We start from the raw sequence: 17,018 nt of genomic DNA, 5'->3' as shown, positions 1-17,018 counted from the left end.
TCCTCGACCTCGGTAAGCCTGATCTGCCTCGTCGTGCTGAATACATCACTCTATTTCCTGTAGGTTTGTGACAGTGTACAACATCGACAGAATGCCGAGCTCTTTACACTGACCGCTCTTGCGTTACAGATCAGTCCCCCAGGATGCTTGTACTGTGGTCTAGAGACTAATATAGAAAGATGAAATGGCTTCTCCGTCTGCTGGGCTGAAATATATCTTGCAATTATGTCTGAGAATCGTACGAAGAAACCCTCGATACACTGTAGAGCTATGTCTCTGGATCTAGCTCGAGATCCTCTGACCACTTCTCTGTCTTGTCAACGTCGCTGGCCAGACTGACCGATTTCCCCCTGAGAAAATCTACTGCATCCTTCCCAAGAGGCAATCGTCGAGGCTCGTCGTCGTCGTTCTCCCTACCAGCAAAGTCGTATATTACCTTAGCAGCTTTACGTGGGTCGCCCCTCGCTCTGCCCTCCAGCCAGCCACGAAGCGCTACAGATGGGCTGCCTTCGAAAGTGTATGCGGGGTGTTGTGGCACTACAACGAGACTGCCCGCCTTGGACGCTCTGGTTTCGAAGCCTCCGGGCTCAATTATAGTTATCTAGGATAGTAATCGACCCGTCAGGATTTATCCGTGAGTTTTAGCGATGATATGGAATGCGATCTACTAAACACTAACCTTGATATTCCAAGCTGGATTCAGCTCTTTTGCAAGTGCGTCGGACAAACCTTCTAAAGCTGGGCATAGTGTGAGTTTATGTCGTTTTAAACCGGCTGTCGTGTCGTACCGTGCTTGCTATTAGACCCAGTAAGTCCCCGGAGGTCTAAGTGTATTGCGAAACGCACCTTGCGCCGTAGTAGCCGACTCCCGCTAGAGCCTCGATGCCCGACGTCGACGTCACCTGCAAGATTCTTCCTCCAGCAGGTTTATTCACGTCGCGCATGAATTTCACTCCTTCGATTGTAACGTTCGCTGCTCCCCAGAAATTCACGTCAAACATGGCCCGAGCTGTCTCCTCGGGGGTCCCTTCGATTTCTCCCAAGATACCGTACCCCGCGTTATTGAAGATGATATCTACTTGGTGGAATGCATTTTTTGCAGCGTTGAAGGCGTCTTGGATGTCCTGCTTATTCGTAACGTCCACCTTTAGCACCAGAAGTTGGGTGCTTGGATAATTCCCCCGAAGGTCATCGAGGTCGGCCGGCTTTCGCAAAGTGGCTACTACGCGGTCCCCGTGCTTGAGCACTTCTTCGGTCAGTACGCGTCCGAAGCCTGAAGAGGATCCGGTAACTCGGTAAAGGTTAGTATAAAAGCGCATCGTGCAGAGCCGTACGATCGACTCACTGAACCAGACTTTTCCTGCTGACGTAGGCGAAACCATAGTGAACTATGTGTTGTTATTCCATCCTGGAGAGCTCATCTGGTGTTTATATATATTGCCTGCAGTTGATCCATCACGGACTTCACCGGCATATACACCTCCCTACTAAGGGACATCCGCCGATGACATGGGGTGAAGTCGCGGCTTTGAGGCTGACGACGCACTCCGGCATACTTGCGTTTGTTTGTTCTTTTCTTGTACTCCAGAATGAGTCAACGCGGTATATCGTGCTAGATTCTGCCCCTTTTCTTGACCTGGGATATTCTCCGTATAGGTGTGATCCACAAGTTGGACACGGAATTATCGGTTACTTCTTCGCTTCTTCTGGAAGCATGCTATGATTTCATCACTGTGGCATGCTCATCCACAGGTATCAGGCTCCGTTCACAAGGGAATCAGGTACATATGTCAGCTATGCTACATGCAGGCCCTTTCTATACGGCCCAACCTCACGCTGCTTGAATACCGAAAGCCCTCTGTCGGTGTCAAGATTGTGAAAGGTCCATATCAGGGTGAGCACTGCTTACTAGCATCGCTATATTCCAATCTTGCTCTGGCACGACAGGCATATGCACTCTGACACGTTCCATGTTTATGCAAGATATCACAGACAGTCCTACAGGTCAATGGCAGATTATGTTATCTTCGGACATCTTAGGAACGTCACGTTCAGCCCCCGATTGACAAGCCGAGTATACCCCAGCGAGTGAAGTTGCTTCCGTCTTGCTCTTGTTATCTTTCCTTCTGCAGGGAGAGCGGGTTATATCCGCACCTTTCTCGAAGAAGTGGACCACCCGGTGTAAACGACCGCATTATGATACAACAGCTTCTGCAATCGGCTCGCCGGACCATCGTCTGACCGGCGTACCGTCACGAGGGCCGCATATCTTTGTTTTGCCTTCTTTCAGGTCGGGTTAGTCCCAGCCCCTGGTATCCCAGGTGCTGTTTATGGATGATGAAAATAATTCGCCATTGCTTTATCACCTTCTTGCAATAGTTGCCCGGTTTGTAAACCGAAGGGACACGACGGAAGTAAGAACCCCGAGCGGAAGATGCAAGATTATGTGGAGGCTAACGATCTCGTGGGGTACTACTTCCGACCTTGACGCCTATATCCCTCAAAATGCACTTCAACCAGTTCATATAAGGTCGCCCCTCTGCCGCTCTACCTAGCTCTCCTTGGCCCTGGCACTTTGAGCTCAATTCTGCAGCCTTGCCCTTAGCGTCGGTCACTTGCAGAGGCCTACAACGTGCATCGCATATTCAACGTAGGCGTGATATGTGCTCGGAAGAATGGTGGGCACCGGTATGACTGCAAGGCATCACGACCAGAGGCTGATCATCGCAACACAGTTATGTCGACCGGTACCGGGGCTGTCAAGTAAGCAATATTCTTCTTGCGCAAGTTCAGCTAACAGGTTAATCGCAGCATAACGTTGTCCTCTATTATACGGGGAATAGGACCGACTGTGGGTCATCTACATGTGCACTTAGCTCTGCCCATATGCACAAGACTTCGAAGCAGTGCGGTTGTTCCAGGGTCAGTGCCGAATATTCGCATGAGCATTCCGAAGACCCACGCTCATTCCTCTTGATTCCAGGTAGTACGGGATGATTGTAGGGTGGTCAACCTGTTCCAGACAGAATGCGATGCATGCAAGGAGGCAAGGGGCGGACATGCTGGCTCATCCTATCGTTATCGATGATATCCAAGTTGCAATATACCCCATGTTAAGCTTGTCAAAATCCACTTCGGCTGCCCGATCGTCCCGTTCGCGTATGTTTGCTGCCCTGCATTCCCAAGGTTTAGTGCTGCGGCCCGATGCCTCTGCCCATTAGATTCCACTATGCTAAACATGCACCCACAGTTATCCCTCGACTGCTAACCAGATGAAGCTAGGCTCGGCAGTTCAGCGAAACATAGACGACATCGTGAACCACTTTTAACTTGTCCGGAGTGATCAGACACGACTTGTGCGCGCCTCGCACCTTTCGCAGTCAGCCGACAACGCTAAATCAAATGGTCCGCAACGCACAGACATGAGGCTGGAAAAAGGGCGTCATGATAACGAAGGTCACCACAATCAACATATACAAATAGAGTGGCAGTATAGTGATGCATGCAACTAGAACCTCTTCCCCCCACGCTTCAGAGGTTGTCTTGCACCCCCTCTCCGCGATGCCTCACCGCTTACAATTTTTGATAGCCGTTTCCTGCGCTCTTCTTCACTATTTTCAGCATCGCTGGAGGACTCCTGGACGACGGCTTTGGCCTTGGCCTTTTTCTTCGGTCGATGAGGTGATGACTCTGCATCCGAGCTCGAAGGAGACTCTCCTGAAGTCGTCTTGGCGCGAGACCCTGTCTGTTGTGGTGCTGAGGCCGAGGGCGCAGGCTTTGACTGACGGGAAGAGCCTTGCACTGGGCTACCACGTTCCGCGATTGATGTTGCTGTGCTCTTTGCGGAGCCAGCGGCGGCTTTCTCTCGAGCCAGACGGAGAACTCGAGCAAATTCCTCTTCGCTCTCTGGCTCTGTCTCCGAACCTGAGTCTCCGCCTGGGCCTTGTGAGGCAAGGACAGTCTTCTCTGCAGACTCTGCTGGCTAGAACGAAGAAGAGCATTCGTACCGCGCTAGAGGAGAAGCTGTGAGATTGGTGCTCACCGTCGTACTATGCGCATAACGGAGTTCGCCACCCTCTGTGATGCCCTTGACATCCTTGGATGTGCTCCCGCCTTTGCTCTGGAAAGGACGGCTTATGTCAAGCTTCTCGAGGGACAGAGTGATGGGGGCTGCTCGAGGCCGCATTAGTCGCAGCGTGCGGGAACAGCGATGAACGACTGACGTAACGAAGGTACGAAGTTAAATAATGCAGTCATTCGTCGTAGAGTTGTGGCCGTTCTCGGATTGGATAAGGCATGTTTGACATGCGTGTCTACCGTCCTCCTCGCTGTCTTCCCAGCCTTGTCCACTAGCTGTGTAGAGCAGGTCAGGTCACGGCAAGGGACTGGAATTCTTGCATACGTTCTGCAAGTCCTCTTGGGACAATTCGCTGACGGGATCCGCTGAAGCGAAGGCCAAGTGAACGGTGCTGATGAGTGGCATAATCAAGTGTTTAGACAGTAATTCGAGCGAGATCCTAGGGCCTAGGGAATAAGCTTCCCATTTCCATTTGAAGTGCTCGCATTCCAGTTCCATGGCAAGATCCTATTAGTCAGTAAGTCGTATATTAAACAAGAACTGATTTGTTTTTACGGCGTTCAGGGACTCGGAGATAACCAAAGTCATGTCCGCAAAATGGGCGGGAGTGTGCAGCCCCGAAAGGCGATTGGTGTTGTGTACTCTCCACGCCAGCTCATCGTCTTGATCGCCGTAGGGTGGCTCCGTATCTGGGTTGGAGTCTCGCCATCTGCGCGCAAATTGGTTACTCGTCAGAACTTGAAGGAAGTTCGATTCAGGACAGGGCAAAAGACATATATGGGAGGCGTGATACCTTCAGCCCAGACATGCGTGGTGTCAGTAATCAGAATACAGCAGAACAAGTCCGTGGACGAATGATAGTATTTCTGAAACAGTCGAAATGCAGTCAGCTGAGGATACACCGTGCGTTCAAGACCTTGTAATTTAACGAAGATCAATCTAGAAAGGGAATTACGGACAAAGAGATACGGGATCGATTTCTCACTATCTATTTTAACAAGCCATTCTTTTTCAAGAAGGCATTTTGAATGCTCCTGAAAGAGGGGGGTTGTTGAGTTGCAATGTCATGCGGCGCAGACAGAGGTGAAGGTTATAAACCTCCGTGAATGGTTCCATGTCGCTGATACTTGGGGTCAGCAGATGTGTCAAGGAGAGGATTCGTGCCCCAATTGATGCACGAATGGACGGCAATTGCTGATGGTATCAGGTAGAAGCAATGTGAGAATGGGCAGGCATTCAGTACCAGAGAGGCATGAACCTCGCGGCGCCACTCGGAGCTGTGGCCCTCGTGGTTACGGAGCTCGAATACGTGTCCCACAAACGCCACAAACGTCTAGCGGAGGTCCTAAGGGACCTGCCGACCTTACCCTAACCTCGGTCCACGCCATTCACTGTGCGTCAAGTCCGTCACAGTTGCGCGCTCGTTCTACTCGAGCTGTTACTACTCGACTACAACGTCTGGAGTCTCACCCACTCGTTTCTTTCACTATGGAAGACGGACAGATTGAGGAGAATATTTTCTCCTATTCTTACGACCCTTGTTACGAATGGCAGGGCAATGATGACAGCCAGTCTTCTGGTCCTTCCAGACAGAATGCTCGGCCACGAGCGGTAGTACGGTTCGTAGTCCTGCGAAGCGCAATCCTACCAAAGAAACAGACTGTGGCCGTAGTGGATGGATATACGCAAGTTGAATTTGGGCGCGACGTGCCCCCCGCAGGCAGTGAGACTCCTCGTATTCGGCTGAAAGAAATGGAAGTCTCTAAATATCACGCAAACGCTTATTGGGATGCTCAGGGCCAGAACTGGGCTATAGTCGACATGGGGTCTAAGCATGGTACCTTCCTGAAATCATCATCTTCTGCCGCGTCTTCATCCTTTGTCATCGACGGGGAGAGAGGCACCAGGCTGTCTTCGCCTCGTGTTGCAAGCATGCCCAGATCACTGCACCATCTCGATCAGCTGACCATAGGGAGTACGACGTTCCTTATCCATCTACACGAAGATGGACTGCCATGCCCCGACTGCGCTCTGACTGACCGCGAGGAAGTTCCTCTCTTTGACGTGCGCAGGAAACGCAAGAGGGAAGAAGAAGCTGCGATAAGTGGCTCGCAGCCTGGGCAAGGAGGCGTTCAAAAAGATCCCAAGAAAGCTCTGTCGGTCCTGAAACGCAGCCTGTTACGGAGACACGAGGAATCTGTACCTTCGTCGCGTTCTTCCACCCCGTCCTCTTCGTACGTAGACCGATCCGCTCGTCGCCGAGCGCTACATCCCTCCTCTGCACCTGACACGCCCGGGGTACCACTAACAGCACCTATCGCGCCGCCGCCTGCGACATTGCAGTCTGCCTCAGGGGATCGGTCCTTACCACCAGGCCCTCGTCCGGAACCTGTCTCGGCTCCTCCAACACCCGTCCCAAGCAGTAATGTGGGACATAAGTTACTCCTGAAGCAGGGCTGGCAACCGGGTACTTCTCTGGGACAGCATGATTCGGATAGGATGGCCCTAGTCGAACCTCTCGAGCTCGCTGCAAGTAAAAACCGAGCTGGACTAGGCATGCGCTCCCCACAGGTTGAGGATAGGCCGAACTTAATGTTAAGTGGAGGTAGTCAGGACTGGCGAGAGTTGGCTAAGCGAAGGCGGTTTGAGGATCTGAAGGCAGGAGGCGAGAGAGGTTGAAAGGCATATGCAGCTGACGATAGTGCTGTAAGTTCAAGCGTAGTGATAGCCTGTTGTCATGAAAGTCGGATCTGACCACCTTCATGTCTACTAGGCAGAAGGCGCGTGAGTTATTGGGCTTTGCAGAGCTCAAGGCCGCGCCTCCTTGGTTTACCCACTGCTCCTTTAGGTCAGGTCCGTCAGTTCCTGGCGATCCCCGATGGTATTGAAGAGGGTATCACTTGTCTAGCCACTCCCGAGCGTAGATGTCCACGCATGCCGCCGAGCACATTGATTAACTCAGGCATGGCTGTATCGCAGCCTCTTGAAACGATCTCACTCTCCGTACGCGCTCAATACGAGGATGATTGTGATGTGAGAATAAATATTGCGTGATAAAAATCGATAATCTAGAACACAACGAAAAGAAGCTATAAACCAGATACGGATGAGGATTGCCAGTCCTAAACACTAGCTAGATATCGAATCAGCCTAGGGGGGGCTTTTGTACAGGGCGTATCCAGGGAAAGATGCAGAGATAATCGACAGCGACGAGGGGCGATGCATAGACGAGGAAAGAATAGGATCACATACAACGCAAGAGGCGTGACGAGTGAGGGATGCGCGACGAGGAGCCAGTCCGAAACGAGCGAGCGAGACAGCAAACGACGGATAGCAAGACGAAAAAAGAGGGGAGGACCAGCGACGCCGATGAAATCTGAGAGAGGCCGCTTGCGATGCATGGAGATGCCAAAAATGATGGATGTTATTCATGAGAATCAAATGGGGGGAAGGTTTGTGCGAGTAGAGAAAATGAAGGTGGATAGCGAGGACAGGGGTAGGACATGTGGAGTCGTATAAACAAGGACAGTGGAAGGGATCATATAGACTCATAAAATCATGCAAGGAAAGTGCGTGAAATAGATCATTGTGCAAGCTCCATGCCGTCGGCGATTTCATCGGCGTGTAGTGTCGCCCAGTGAATAGCATAGGTAGAAGCCTTGAGGAACTTCTTGTCCGCGTACTTCTTCACGACGTGCTGTTGGTCAAAACCATCTTCAACCAGCTTGCTGATCAAGAGGCGATGCCCGGGCAGAAGGTGTTCCTCGGTATAGCCGGAATAGAACACAAATGGTTCGCTCTGGAGGACAATGGTGTGACGCGTCAGTCACGTGACGGGAACAATGGGAAGACAAAACATATAGTAGTGGCGCACTTACCCAGTCACCGTCCAACATCTTCCTCGCGGTGTACATGCCTACTGCAGCGACTAGACTTGGCTTCACGCGCAGGAAGCGGTAATCCAATAAAGTAACCTCGGTCAAGAACTTGCTCAGAGTCCTCGTTTGAATGTCGTAGTCGTCTGCCTTGCTGATCCTGCGCATCCAACTGTACGGCGAACAGTACTGGGAGATCTTGAACTCTAGAGTCTGTAGCACTATCCGCTCGCCCTTGAGGATCTCCTCCTTGGAGTACCCGTTCTCGGTCATGAAGACGAACTCGTCGACGGAAGGTGCAAGGATCTCCTCGTACTTGGAGGCAATGAACATAGCGGTGACGCCGACAAGCTGAAGCTTGACACGGGAGACTACTCGCTTGGTGAGGAAACGGTCAACAATGTTGATGGCGATCCAGAGCGTTTCGGGCAGCATGTGGTACCTCCGGTGGACTTGCAGTAACCAGTCTACCAGCAGTTGGCGCATATCCCAGGTAATCTCAGATTGTCCGGAGATGTAGTCAGCGCCCGGCATCATGTCCTCCTATGCGGTCACAGTAAGCATATCAGTTCGGGTGCAAGCTGGGCCAACCATACCTCAAGGTCGGCCATGTACTGGAAGATGTCGTCCGAGTACTCTGATACCATGGTGGTGTCATAAATATCGACCTCATCCTCGAAGGTAGCTCGGATAGATTCGATTTCTTGTTGATACCGTTTGCCCCTTTCGGTGGACACCTCGGGCCAGACGCGCGCGCTTTTCGGCGGTGCTACCTTCTCCGTCTCTTCAAGTTCTTCCTCGTCGCTATCGGCAAGGCCCATCATGGACTTGACTTCTTCTTCTCCAGCAAGGAGGCTCTCGTCGACCTGCTTCTCGGAAGATGGCAGTTGTTGCTCGCCCTCCACATCCATCTCTTCCTCCTCGCTGTTGTCAGCTCGCGGAGGCGAGGCATCGCGCAGAGGTTCGGGCTGAGGATCAGGTGCAACAAAGATGGCCGATACGGGTCGAAGTGCCTTGCCCGATACTGGTGCAGCGCGGGCGTTCACGGAAGAGGCCAAGGGAACAGCGGTCTGTGCCTTCGCTGGAAGAAGAGGGGCACGCTGGGACTGGGCGGTGATGGTCGCGGAGAAGCGTTTCGCATTAATGACGACCCCGCTTTCCTTGCCTTTCAAGGATGGTTTGCCACCGACCTCCTGGGCGCGACAAACGGTAAGCCGTCGTCAGTGGCATGACGTGAAAGAAGTATGTACCTTTGCATTCAATGCAGCAGTGGTGACTTCATTCAATACTGGACGTTGCACGCCGTTCTTACCAACGGCTGAAGGGAGTCGGCTGCCGCCAACGGCGAGCTTACCGCCCGACGGCTGACGTGCGTGCTTGCTCGTGGTATTCTCGTCCGCGAGCTTTGGGCGTTGGAACCCTAAGCGGTTTCGCAGGGGAAACTGTGAAGTGTAAGAGATAGAGTAGTTTCATCGCCGTGCAGAACGTACTCGTGTGTTGTTGCTGGACATGTCGATGAAGAATAAGATGAAATTGAAGTGTTACCGCTGGTTGCTACAGATGTTTATGTACGAGAAGCTAGTGGAAGACGAGTTGTGTTGGCGGCAGGACGGAGGGAGAGAACGGTCGAGCCTAGTTGCGCGGTGGCAAGGAGTGGAAGAGACAAGCGTCAGCCGTCGCGCGGCGCCTGAAAAGCTGTTCGAACCATTTCACGCGTCGCGAACTGTTCACGTGACATGACATAGCGGAAGCAAATTACGCGACCACAATCGTGGGAATGTGATATCTGGGAGTCGTGTCGCGTTTAATTAGGGGCCCTTTGCAGCCATCCTGTTCATCGTCAGTCTCGTAATTTCTGGGGCGCTATTGATGTCTTTCATTGCTCCTACGGGTGGATGGTCTGAACGCTCTATCCAAATGCCTTAACGTGTACATCTTTCCAGTCGGAACGCGTCCTGGGACTTTGTACTCGTCATAGTAGCCGGTCCTCTGCTCTTGCGCAGTGATATATGACTCTCCGCCGACGCGGGAGCACCTCCGTACGCCCGTGGTCTGATGGATTGCATTAAGAGTCTCTCTTTTGTTGTCATTCGAATGCCTGCTTTACTCTAAACTGCGTCGCGTATAGCTATCCTACATCTCTGCTAAGTACGAGATAGCCCTCGTTACTTTCCGTCTATTCTCGTTCCTGGCAATTACGAAGATCGTCCAGTAAGGTTTTCATCACCTGCTGATCGCGTTGTGATAGTTGATTAGGGCCATCTGCCAGTTTCTGACTCCGCTCATGATCATTGGTGCAAGAATCTTGAGATATCTGCTTTGTGTGAGCCGCAATCGCTAGTCTAGCATGCACATCCCCCTCTGGTTTGCACTGTGGCTCTGCTGCTATGTCGCCGCTAGTGCCCAAGCTCAACAGGACTTCAACGTAACCAGCAGAGATCCGAGGATCTCATACGTCGGGCAATGGGTGGACCAAGATAACGGAGGGCATAAATTTACGGGGAGCGTCGGCTCTTCCTTTTCTTTCACATTCCAAGGCATGTCCATACGATACTTCGCTGGCCTTCAATGTGCTAAGCGGAATGGTTATAGGAACTGCGGTATACTGGCACGCAACGGCTGACCCGAACGGTGGGGTAGCGTCTGCGGTTGTGTACGACGACCAGACCTCGTACTCCAATCCCATCAAGAGCGCCATCGTAGATGCGTCCAGCGGCACGACTCGGGACTCTAATCCAGTCCTGACGACGCTCTTCTCCGCCACTGGCCTCTCTCCGTCCAGGCACAGTACCTTGAACGTCTCCTATATCGGACCTGGCAGCCTGGGCGGACCATACGTCGAAATCTACACGATCGAGTAAGTACCACGCCGTGCATCTCATGTGATAGAGTCACGGTCACTAAAGTGTATCATGAGGTATGACGGCGTACAGAGTGCTGCTCCCACTGGAACAAGCAGCAGTCAGGGCAGTTCGGGGAGTCAATCTTCGAATTCGAGCAGCAGCGCTTCCCACAAGTCTGTCAATATCGGCGCCATTGTGGGCGGTGTCGTGGGTGGCGTGTTGGGCGCTGTGGTTCTTGCCCTGCTCCTTGTGTATTTGCTGCGCAGGTATCGCCGTCCCGTGCCCTTAACGCCCGGTGAGTAGCAAAATGGTGCCGCAGACAATAATACCCCTGACCAGCCCCAGGAATGGTTACGCCTTTTGAACCAAAGCCCTCATTAGAGGCCGCTGATGCACGTCCTATTCATAGAATTCCAGCACTGATACCTCAAGACCCGTATCCCAGCGCCTTGCCATCGTTTCAGCGGGACCAGGTGTTCGACACAGGGGGCGGAAGCGTCTCTGGATCGACACGAAGTCAGCCCTGGTCCGAAGACCCGAGCACCTTGTACCAGTCACCCACCAATGGCCCCGTGCCCCCACGGACTGATTGGCATTCAAGCCGGAGCACAGGTCCTTCATTCGATCATGCGGCCTCACCGCCGCCACCTTACTGAGCGCTGAGGGGGCCGGTAACTATAAACTATTAGACTGCAGAGTGCGTCTATAGGCACTGCCACATATCTGTACTTGTCATATTGCAATTCGTGAACGCTAAGGAGAGCTTCACCTGAGGGCCTGGAAATCCCGCCGACGTCTGCATCTCGGACACGGATCGGAGCTTGTATACGGAGAGACTAGAATACATCAATGAATGGGTATAGCGAGTGCCGCCCTTGGGAAGTGTCATAAGTTCATTCTCGGGACTGCTGAGCTTTCTCCTCGTGACCGCTTCTCCTCCATTAACACGCCCAACTGCAAGACCCGTACAAAAATCTCTTCGTCGGTGAAGCGCAGGGGAACCAGACCACTCATCTCCAGGTATCGTATGCACCGCATGACCCACCCCACGCTCGTCCAGCCGCGCCCGCCCGTCGGATAATCGTCGCGCTCGGGGCCGAATGCACTGAAGAATTCGTCCAAGTCGTCTTCGGTAGCGGGGACGCGTGCGACGTGAACGACGCCCACGAGCTTGGTCGACCCGTACAACGGTCTCTGGCTGAAACGCGTTTTCCACGCTGTTGGCCGGCCTTCGTCGTCGCGGTTGATCAGTTCGTAGGTTCGGACGATCGGGGCGTCGTATGACTGGGGATGCATGGCCAGCGTCCAGTGGTAGGCGGTGGCGCCCATGTCCATACCCTTGTGTAGGGCAATTCCAACTAACATCGATGGCCCATCACCTGCAGTGATCAGAGAACTTGTAAGCATGGCATAAGCAAGAGAAGTGCTGCAAACGTACACTCTGCTGCCATGAACTTCAGGAAGGATATCTGACGCGTCGGGGCGATGGTGAACGACAGTGGGGGCCACCGTCGCCAGTCCAAGTGGCTGAGACGGCACGATGAAGTCTCGATACTTGGTGACGTACGGGGGCAGAAGGGGAGCTGATCTCGCGGCGGGTGAAGATATTAAATACTGACAGACGCACTGCCGAGATTACATATGAAGGCGCATTGACAGGGCGAGGGCACATGTCCACGATAAGACGGCCGTGAAGCCTGCGCGGACTACACCCATGAACTTAAACATCGCGCCTCCCAGCAACGCCCGGAGAAGCGCTCCTCCTCGTTCCAGGGCCCGCAGGCGCCCACGTTAAAGCGTCTGAAATCCTTTCCGAATTCGAAATCACCAAAGTGCGGGGTAACACCGGCATCAATATCACATGCATGACGCCCTGTCCTGTTATTAACAGCTCTCGGTAGCCTGCGCTCGTCAGTCACGACCGCTGTTCACAATGTCGGAGTTATCGTTCAAAGGCCACACCGTCGTCGTCACGGGCGCAGGAGGCGGCTTGGGCAAAGCGTCAGTCTGCACACCCGACTGCCATGGCGTAACTGACCGGCTGCTGCAGCTACTCATTACTGTTTGCTTCCCGGGGGGCGAACGTGGTGGTGAACGATGTCAGCCAGGCTGCAGCGCAGAAGGTGGTTGATCAGATTACTCAGGGTCAGTTCGGAGTAATACCTGTGAAGCAAGCAGCTGATCCCCGCCTACGCGTGAAGCCGGAGGACGCGCAGTGGCGAACACGTCCTCGGTAGCGGATGGTGCCGCCGTTATACAAACAGCTCTTGATGCTTTCGGAGGGGTGACCATATTGATCAATAATGCCGGTATCCTGAGAGACAAAGGGTGAGCACCAGTTCCCAAGCCGGATATACGCCATGACGAATATATTATCCAGTTTCAAGAACATGACAGATCAGGAGTGGGATCAGATTCAGTTAGTACACCTCAAGGGAGCGTTCTCATGCACGAAGGCTGCGTGGCCCCATTTCCGAAAGCAGAAGTTCGGACGGATCGTCAACACCTCCAGCGCTGCCGGATTGTACGGTGTGTTCTCGGGAATTCTCTCTAGTACGAATGTGAACTGAGGGATCTGCCATATAGGGAACTTTGGCCAAGCAAACTACAGCGCGGCTAAGATGGGACTGGTCGCGTTCACCAAGACCCTAGCCCGGGAGGGTGCCAAATACAACATTAAGGCGACTGCCATCGCCCCGGTACGTCATTATGTGTAGCGAACGCCTCAGTTACTGATTCACCGGACCGACAGATGGCAGCTTCCGCTATGACGGAAACTATTATGCCCCCGGAGTTGCTTGCAAACCTTAAGGTTCGTATGCCGGATCTCGAGCCGAGTGACTGTGGCTGAATTAGATGATCAGCCTGAATTTGTAGCTCCTTTCGTTGCTGCTGTCACGCATCCGGATGGACCGGACGCCTCTGGCAAGGTATACGAGGTCGGTGCTGGATTCGTCGCAGAAATCCGATGGGAACGTAGCAGGGGTGCCATCTTCAAGACAGATGCTTCCTTTACACCATCTGCTGTATGTCTTCCCACATACACGTTTCTTCAATTGCTCTGAAGTATCTTGCCTGGGTATCTAGGTTAAGGCTAAATGGTCGGAGGTCACCGACTTCGAGAATCCCACATAGTACGTCGTTTCTCGAGTGTGAGATTGTCTGATGCTGATCATCCGATAGCCCTACCGGAATGTCGGATTTCGACGCAAAGGTACCAGGGATAGCTTCTATAGTAAGACTTGAGCTGATCGTTATGTTTGCGACCGATACAGGGCACGCTCGAGAAGGCGTCGCAGCTGCCTCCTAATCCGCAGGCGAAGCCTGAAGTCCGATTCGATGGTAAGACCGTCATAATCACCGGAGCAGGTGCCGGTCTTGGGCGCGCATACGCTTTAATGTATGGGCGTCTCGGTGCCAATGTGGTTGTCAATGATGTCAGCGAGAAAGGCGCCAAGGCAGTGGTGGAGGAAATCACCAAAGGTGGGTAAGGGACCATTGCCTCCGAACATATTCTCACTATGTAATCGATCCCGTCTGTTGCAGCCGGTGGAAAGGCGGTTCCTGCGATCGGTTCTGCGGAAGATGGCGACAGCCTTGTCAAGATTGCGCTAGAGAAGTTCGGGGGAGTCCATGTTCTTATTGCTAATGCCGGGATACTGCGAGACAAGTCATTCACGGCGATGTCCGAGCAAGAGTGGGATGCAGTCATTGCTGTTCACTTACGGTATGTTCCTGTGGACACGGAACATTATCTTATCTAACCTCCCCATCTATCAGTGGAACCTACAAGGTATTATATCTTCAATGAAGGAGACGCCCGACCTGAATTTTCAATATCGGCTAGTGCTGCAAAGCCGTTTGGCCCATCTTCCAAAAGCAAAAGTACGGGCGCATCGTTACCACATGCTCACAAGTCGGGATCTGTTAGTCGTTCACTTTTTCTACCTCTACTATGCTTACAGTTGCTTTACAGACGGAAACTTCGGCCAGGCTAACGTAGGTTCTATTTTCTGTTGCACCTACTCTTGACCACAATGCTTGTTTCACAGTACTCCACGGCCAAGGCTGGTATCCTCGGCTTGACCAGAACCCTTGCCATCGAAGGCCAGAAATATAACATCATAGCGAACAGTATTGCTCCTTCAGCAGGTACAGCGATGACGGCGACCATATGGTATGGTGTCTAGACCCTCTGCAACACAATCACTGAAGTTTTCCATAGGCCTCAGGAGTGGCTTGATGCGTTCAAGGTACGTATAATATTGATGGTAATACACAGGCGTGTCTAACGTAGGGCTCCAGCCAGACTATATTGCACCCGTAGTTGGATACCTGTCGAGTGAAGGTACGACGGTTCTGGAAATCTGTAGCGCGCGGAATGGCTGACAGGGGTTTCACAACAGCCAATGAGGAGACAACCGGATCCCTGTTCGAGATCATGGGTGGTTGGGCAGCACAGACCAGGTGGCAACGGGCTGGAGGGCACGGGTTCCCTGTCAACAAGACTCTTACACCCGAAGCTATCCTCTCGAAATGGAGTATCATCAGCAATTTCGGTAAGACGTGACACGTACCTTAGTCCGTTTTCTAACCACATCACTAGATGACGGCCGTGCGACAAATCCGTCATCTACTGCCGAGGCTAGTCAGCAGGTACGACGTCAAATCGCCCGGTATCGTATCTCACCTAACCGTCACCTCCTGCAGCTCCTGGAGAACTTCCAAAATACGGCTTCAGACGAGTCAAGTTCTGACTCGTACGCTGACCCTGAGGATTCTCCTTTGGTTGCGGAGGCGAAGAAGAATGTGCCGGAACCTGTGGAGTACAGCTATACCGAGCGGGATGTTATCTTATACAACTTGGGTATAGGCGCCACTGAGAAAGAGCTCCAATGGACATACGAAGGCCATGATCAGTTCGCGGCACTGCCGACGTTTGGTGTGATTCCACAATTCCAGGCCAGTGGCGGCATACCGCTGGATTTCCTTCCGAACTTTAACCCGGTCAGTCGCCTAATCGCTGCAGCAGCTGGTCTAGTGTCTGACCATGTAGTTTAGGCCAAGTTACTACATGGGGAACAATACCTCGCCATTAAAGCCCCCATCCCTACCAGCGGTGAACTTGTCAACGAGGCCAGGTAGGCCCATTTGCCTTCCACAGATCGCGCTGGTATCTGAGAGCTGACTCTTGGTGCAGGATTTTGGAGGTACTGGATAAGGGAAAAGCTGCAGCTGTCACGTCCGTGGTCCAGACGAAAGACAAATCGTCGGGCAAGGTGATCTTCGAAAACCAGTCTACCGTCTTTATTCGCGGCTCTGGTGGGTTCGGAGGCAAGCGAACTGGCAAGGGTAAGTCGGTATGAAGTGTCCTCGGGAGTGTGCTAATCATAGATGCTTGCAGATCGCGGTCCGGCTACCGCAGCCAACACTCCGCCAAAGCGGGCACCAGACGCTGTGATGGAGGAGAAGACCCTTCCTACGCAAGCCGCGCTATACAGGTATGCATAGGAGCTCTCCTTGGTGTTGTTGGGATACAGAGAACCTTTGCTCTTTTAGACTGAGTGGCGATTACAACCCCTTACACGTGAGTGTTATTCTGTACATTGCGCTGCCGAGGCTGATCTAGGGCTAGATCTTACCCGAGTTTGCGGCTGTAGGAGGATTCGACAAGCCGATTCTTCATGGTGGGTTGCATCAGATAGTGTGAGGGGTTCGTTTTCTGAAGCGGTGTTATAGGCCTGTGCTTCATGGGATTCTCCGGTAAGCATGTCTTGAAGTGCTTTGGAGACTACAAGGATATCAAAGTCCGGTGAGTGATACTCCGGTGTCGTGCTCTGGCAAGCCTTCATAAGTTGTGACAGGTTCGCCGGCGTGGTCTACCCTGGTGAGACCCTGGTGACGGAGATGTGGAAGGAGGGCGACAAAGTCCTCTTCGGTACGTTATTCACAATTCCAGCACGTCGTAGGGAGGTTCTCATGGCGTACAAACAGTGACCAAAGTAAAAGAGAGGGGCACTACGGTGCTTGCCAACGCTGCGGTCACCCTCGTCGACCCCGGCAAACCCCTCAAGGCGAAGCTCTGATGAACCCTATTATTGTATTTTCCCACTGTACATATTACTATCAATCACTATTGACTGTATTCCTACTAGTCGTACAGCTTCGAGCCGTGTATCGGTCCGCAGTGTAAATGCACGTGTATACGAGGAACTGCTGCCG

At 52.7% G+C, this 17,018-nt stretch overlaps 9 protein-coding genes across 9 annotated transcripts; 4 read left to right on the top strand and 5 right to left on the bottom strand.

Moving 5' to 3' along the window:
* Positions 1-268: 268 nt before the first annotated feature.
* Positions 269-1,382, bottom strand: GLOTRDRAFT_106728 (NAD P-binding protein; the record flags this gene model as incomplete). Its single annotated transcript, XM_007869370.1, has 5 exons — positions 269-601; positions 680-738; positions 789-792; positions 843-1,291; positions 1,346-1,382. The coding sequence occupies 5 exons, from the start codon at positions 1,380-1,382 to the stop codon at positions 269-271; spliced, it is 882 nt and encodes a 293-aa protein (XP_007867561.1).
* Positions 1,383-2,811: 1,429 nt separating this feature from the next.
* Positions 2,812-3,043, top strand: GLOTRDRAFT_27801 (uncharacterized protein; the record flags this gene model as incomplete). Its single annotated transcript, XM_007868991.1, has 2 exons — positions 2,812-2,926; positions 2,988-3,043. Coding segments are annotated over 2 exons (171 nt in total), but the record flags the coding sequence as incomplete, so codon positions are not given.
* Positions 3,044-3,508: 465 nt separating this feature from the next.
* Positions 3,509-4,886, bottom strand: GLOTRDRAFT_122033 (uncharacterized protein; the record flags this gene model as incomplete). Its single annotated transcript, XM_007869369.1, has 6 exons — positions 3,509-3,982; positions 4,043-4,170; positions 4,224-4,353; positions 4,403-4,585; positions 4,634-4,787; positions 4,852-4,886. 6 exons carry the CDS (start codon positions 4,884-4,886, stop codon positions 3,509-3,511), a joined length of 1,104 nt encoding a protein of 367 aa, XP_007867560.1.
* Positions 4,887-5,554: 668 nt separating this feature from the next.
* On the top strand, positions 5,555-6,640 carry GLOTRDRAFT_62780 (uncharacterized protein; the record flags this gene model as incomplete). Its single annotated transcript, XM_007869368.1, has 1 exon — positions 5,555-6,640. A coding segment is annotated over exon 1 (1,074 nt), but the record flags the coding sequence as incomplete, so codon positions are not given.
* Positions 6,641-7,232: 592 nt separating this feature from the next.
* Positions 7,233-9,126, bottom strand: GLOTRDRAFT_62779 (A/B/D/E cyclin). Its single transcript, XM_007869367.1, has 3 exons — positions 8,550-9,126; positions 7,957-8,496; positions 7,233-7,877 (listed from the first exon to the last, which is right to left on the bottom strand). Exons 1-3 carry the CDS (start codon positions 8,862-8,864, stop codon positions 7,662-7,664), a joined length of 1,071 nt encoding a protein of 356 aa, XP_007867558.1. The 5' UTR covers positions 8,865-9,126; the 3' UTR covers positions 7,233-7,661.
* A 77-nt stretch (positions 9,127-9,203) lies between these two features.
* GLOTRDRAFT_62777 (uncharacterized protein) lies at positions 9,204-9,621 on the bottom strand (the record flags this gene model as incomplete). The annotated part of the gene is made up of 2 exons (XM_007869366.1): positions 9,444-9,621; positions 9,204-9,395 (listed from the first exon to the last, which is right to left on the bottom strand). Coding segments are annotated over exons 1-2 (213 nt in total), but the record flags the coding sequence as incomplete, so codon positions are not given.
* A 679-nt stretch (positions 9,622-10,300) lies between these two features.
* GLOTRDRAFT_94582 (uncharacterized protein) lies at positions 10,301-11,095 on the top strand (the record flags this gene model as incomplete). Its single annotated transcript, XM_007869365.1, has 4 exons — positions 10,301-10,553; positions 10,594-10,810; positions 10,871-11,003; positions 11,063-11,095. 4 exons carry the CDS (start codon positions 10,301-10,303, stop codon positions 11,093-11,095), a joined length of 636 nt encoding a protein of 211 aa, XP_007867556.1.
* Positions 11,096-11,569: 474 nt separating this feature from the next.
* On the bottom strand, positions 11,570-12,369 carry GLOTRDRAFT_116824 (uncharacterized protein). Its single transcript, XM_007869364.1, has 2 exons — positions 12,235-12,369; positions 11,570-12,175 (listed from the first exon to the last, which is right to left on the bottom strand). The coding sequence occupies exons 1-2, from the start codon at positions 12,245-12,247 to the stop codon at positions 11,682-11,684; spliced, it is 507 nt and encodes a 168-aa protein (XP_007867555.1). The 5' UTR covers positions 12,248-12,369; the 3' UTR covers positions 11,570-11,681.
* Positions 12,370-12,729: 360 nt separating this feature from the next.
* GLOTRDRAFT_106724 (uncharacterized protein) lies at positions 12,730-16,882 on the top strand (the record flags this gene model as incomplete). Its single annotated transcript, XM_007869478.1, has 27 exons — positions 12,730-12,797; positions 12,847-12,941; positions 12,998-13,124; positions 13,177-13,325; positions 13,383-13,495; positions 13,549-13,608; positions 13,661-13,822; positions 13,884-13,930; positions 13,980-14,010; positions 14,072-14,279; positions 14,343-14,527; positions 14,644-14,722; positions 14,773-14,795; positions 14,849-14,973; positions 15,022-15,049; positions 15,102-15,144; positions 15,203-15,355; positions 15,403-15,452; positions 15,507-15,803; positions 15,858-15,937; positions 15,997-16,148; positions 16,201-16,297; positions 16,356-16,383; positions 16,432-16,483; positions 16,536-16,608; positions 16,661-16,734; positions 16,791-16,882. The coding sequence occupies 27 exons, from the start codon at positions 12,730-12,732 to the stop codon at positions 16,880-16,882; spliced, it is 2,691 nt and encodes an 896-aa protein (XP_007867669.1).
* Positions 16,883-17,018: the final 136 nt, after the last annotated feature.

Source organism: Gloeophyllum trabeum (genome assembly GCF_000344685.1).
Source record: "Gloeophyllum trabeum ATCC 11539 unplaced genomic scaffold GLOTRscaffold_00009, whole genome shotgun sequence".
NCBI lineage: Eukaryota > Fungi > Basidiomycota > Agaricomycetes > Gloeophyllales > Gloeophyllaceae > Gloeophyllum > Gloeophyllum trabeum.
Note: the sequence above shows the minus strand (reverse complement) of the source record. Positions and strands in the feature narration are given on the sequence as shown.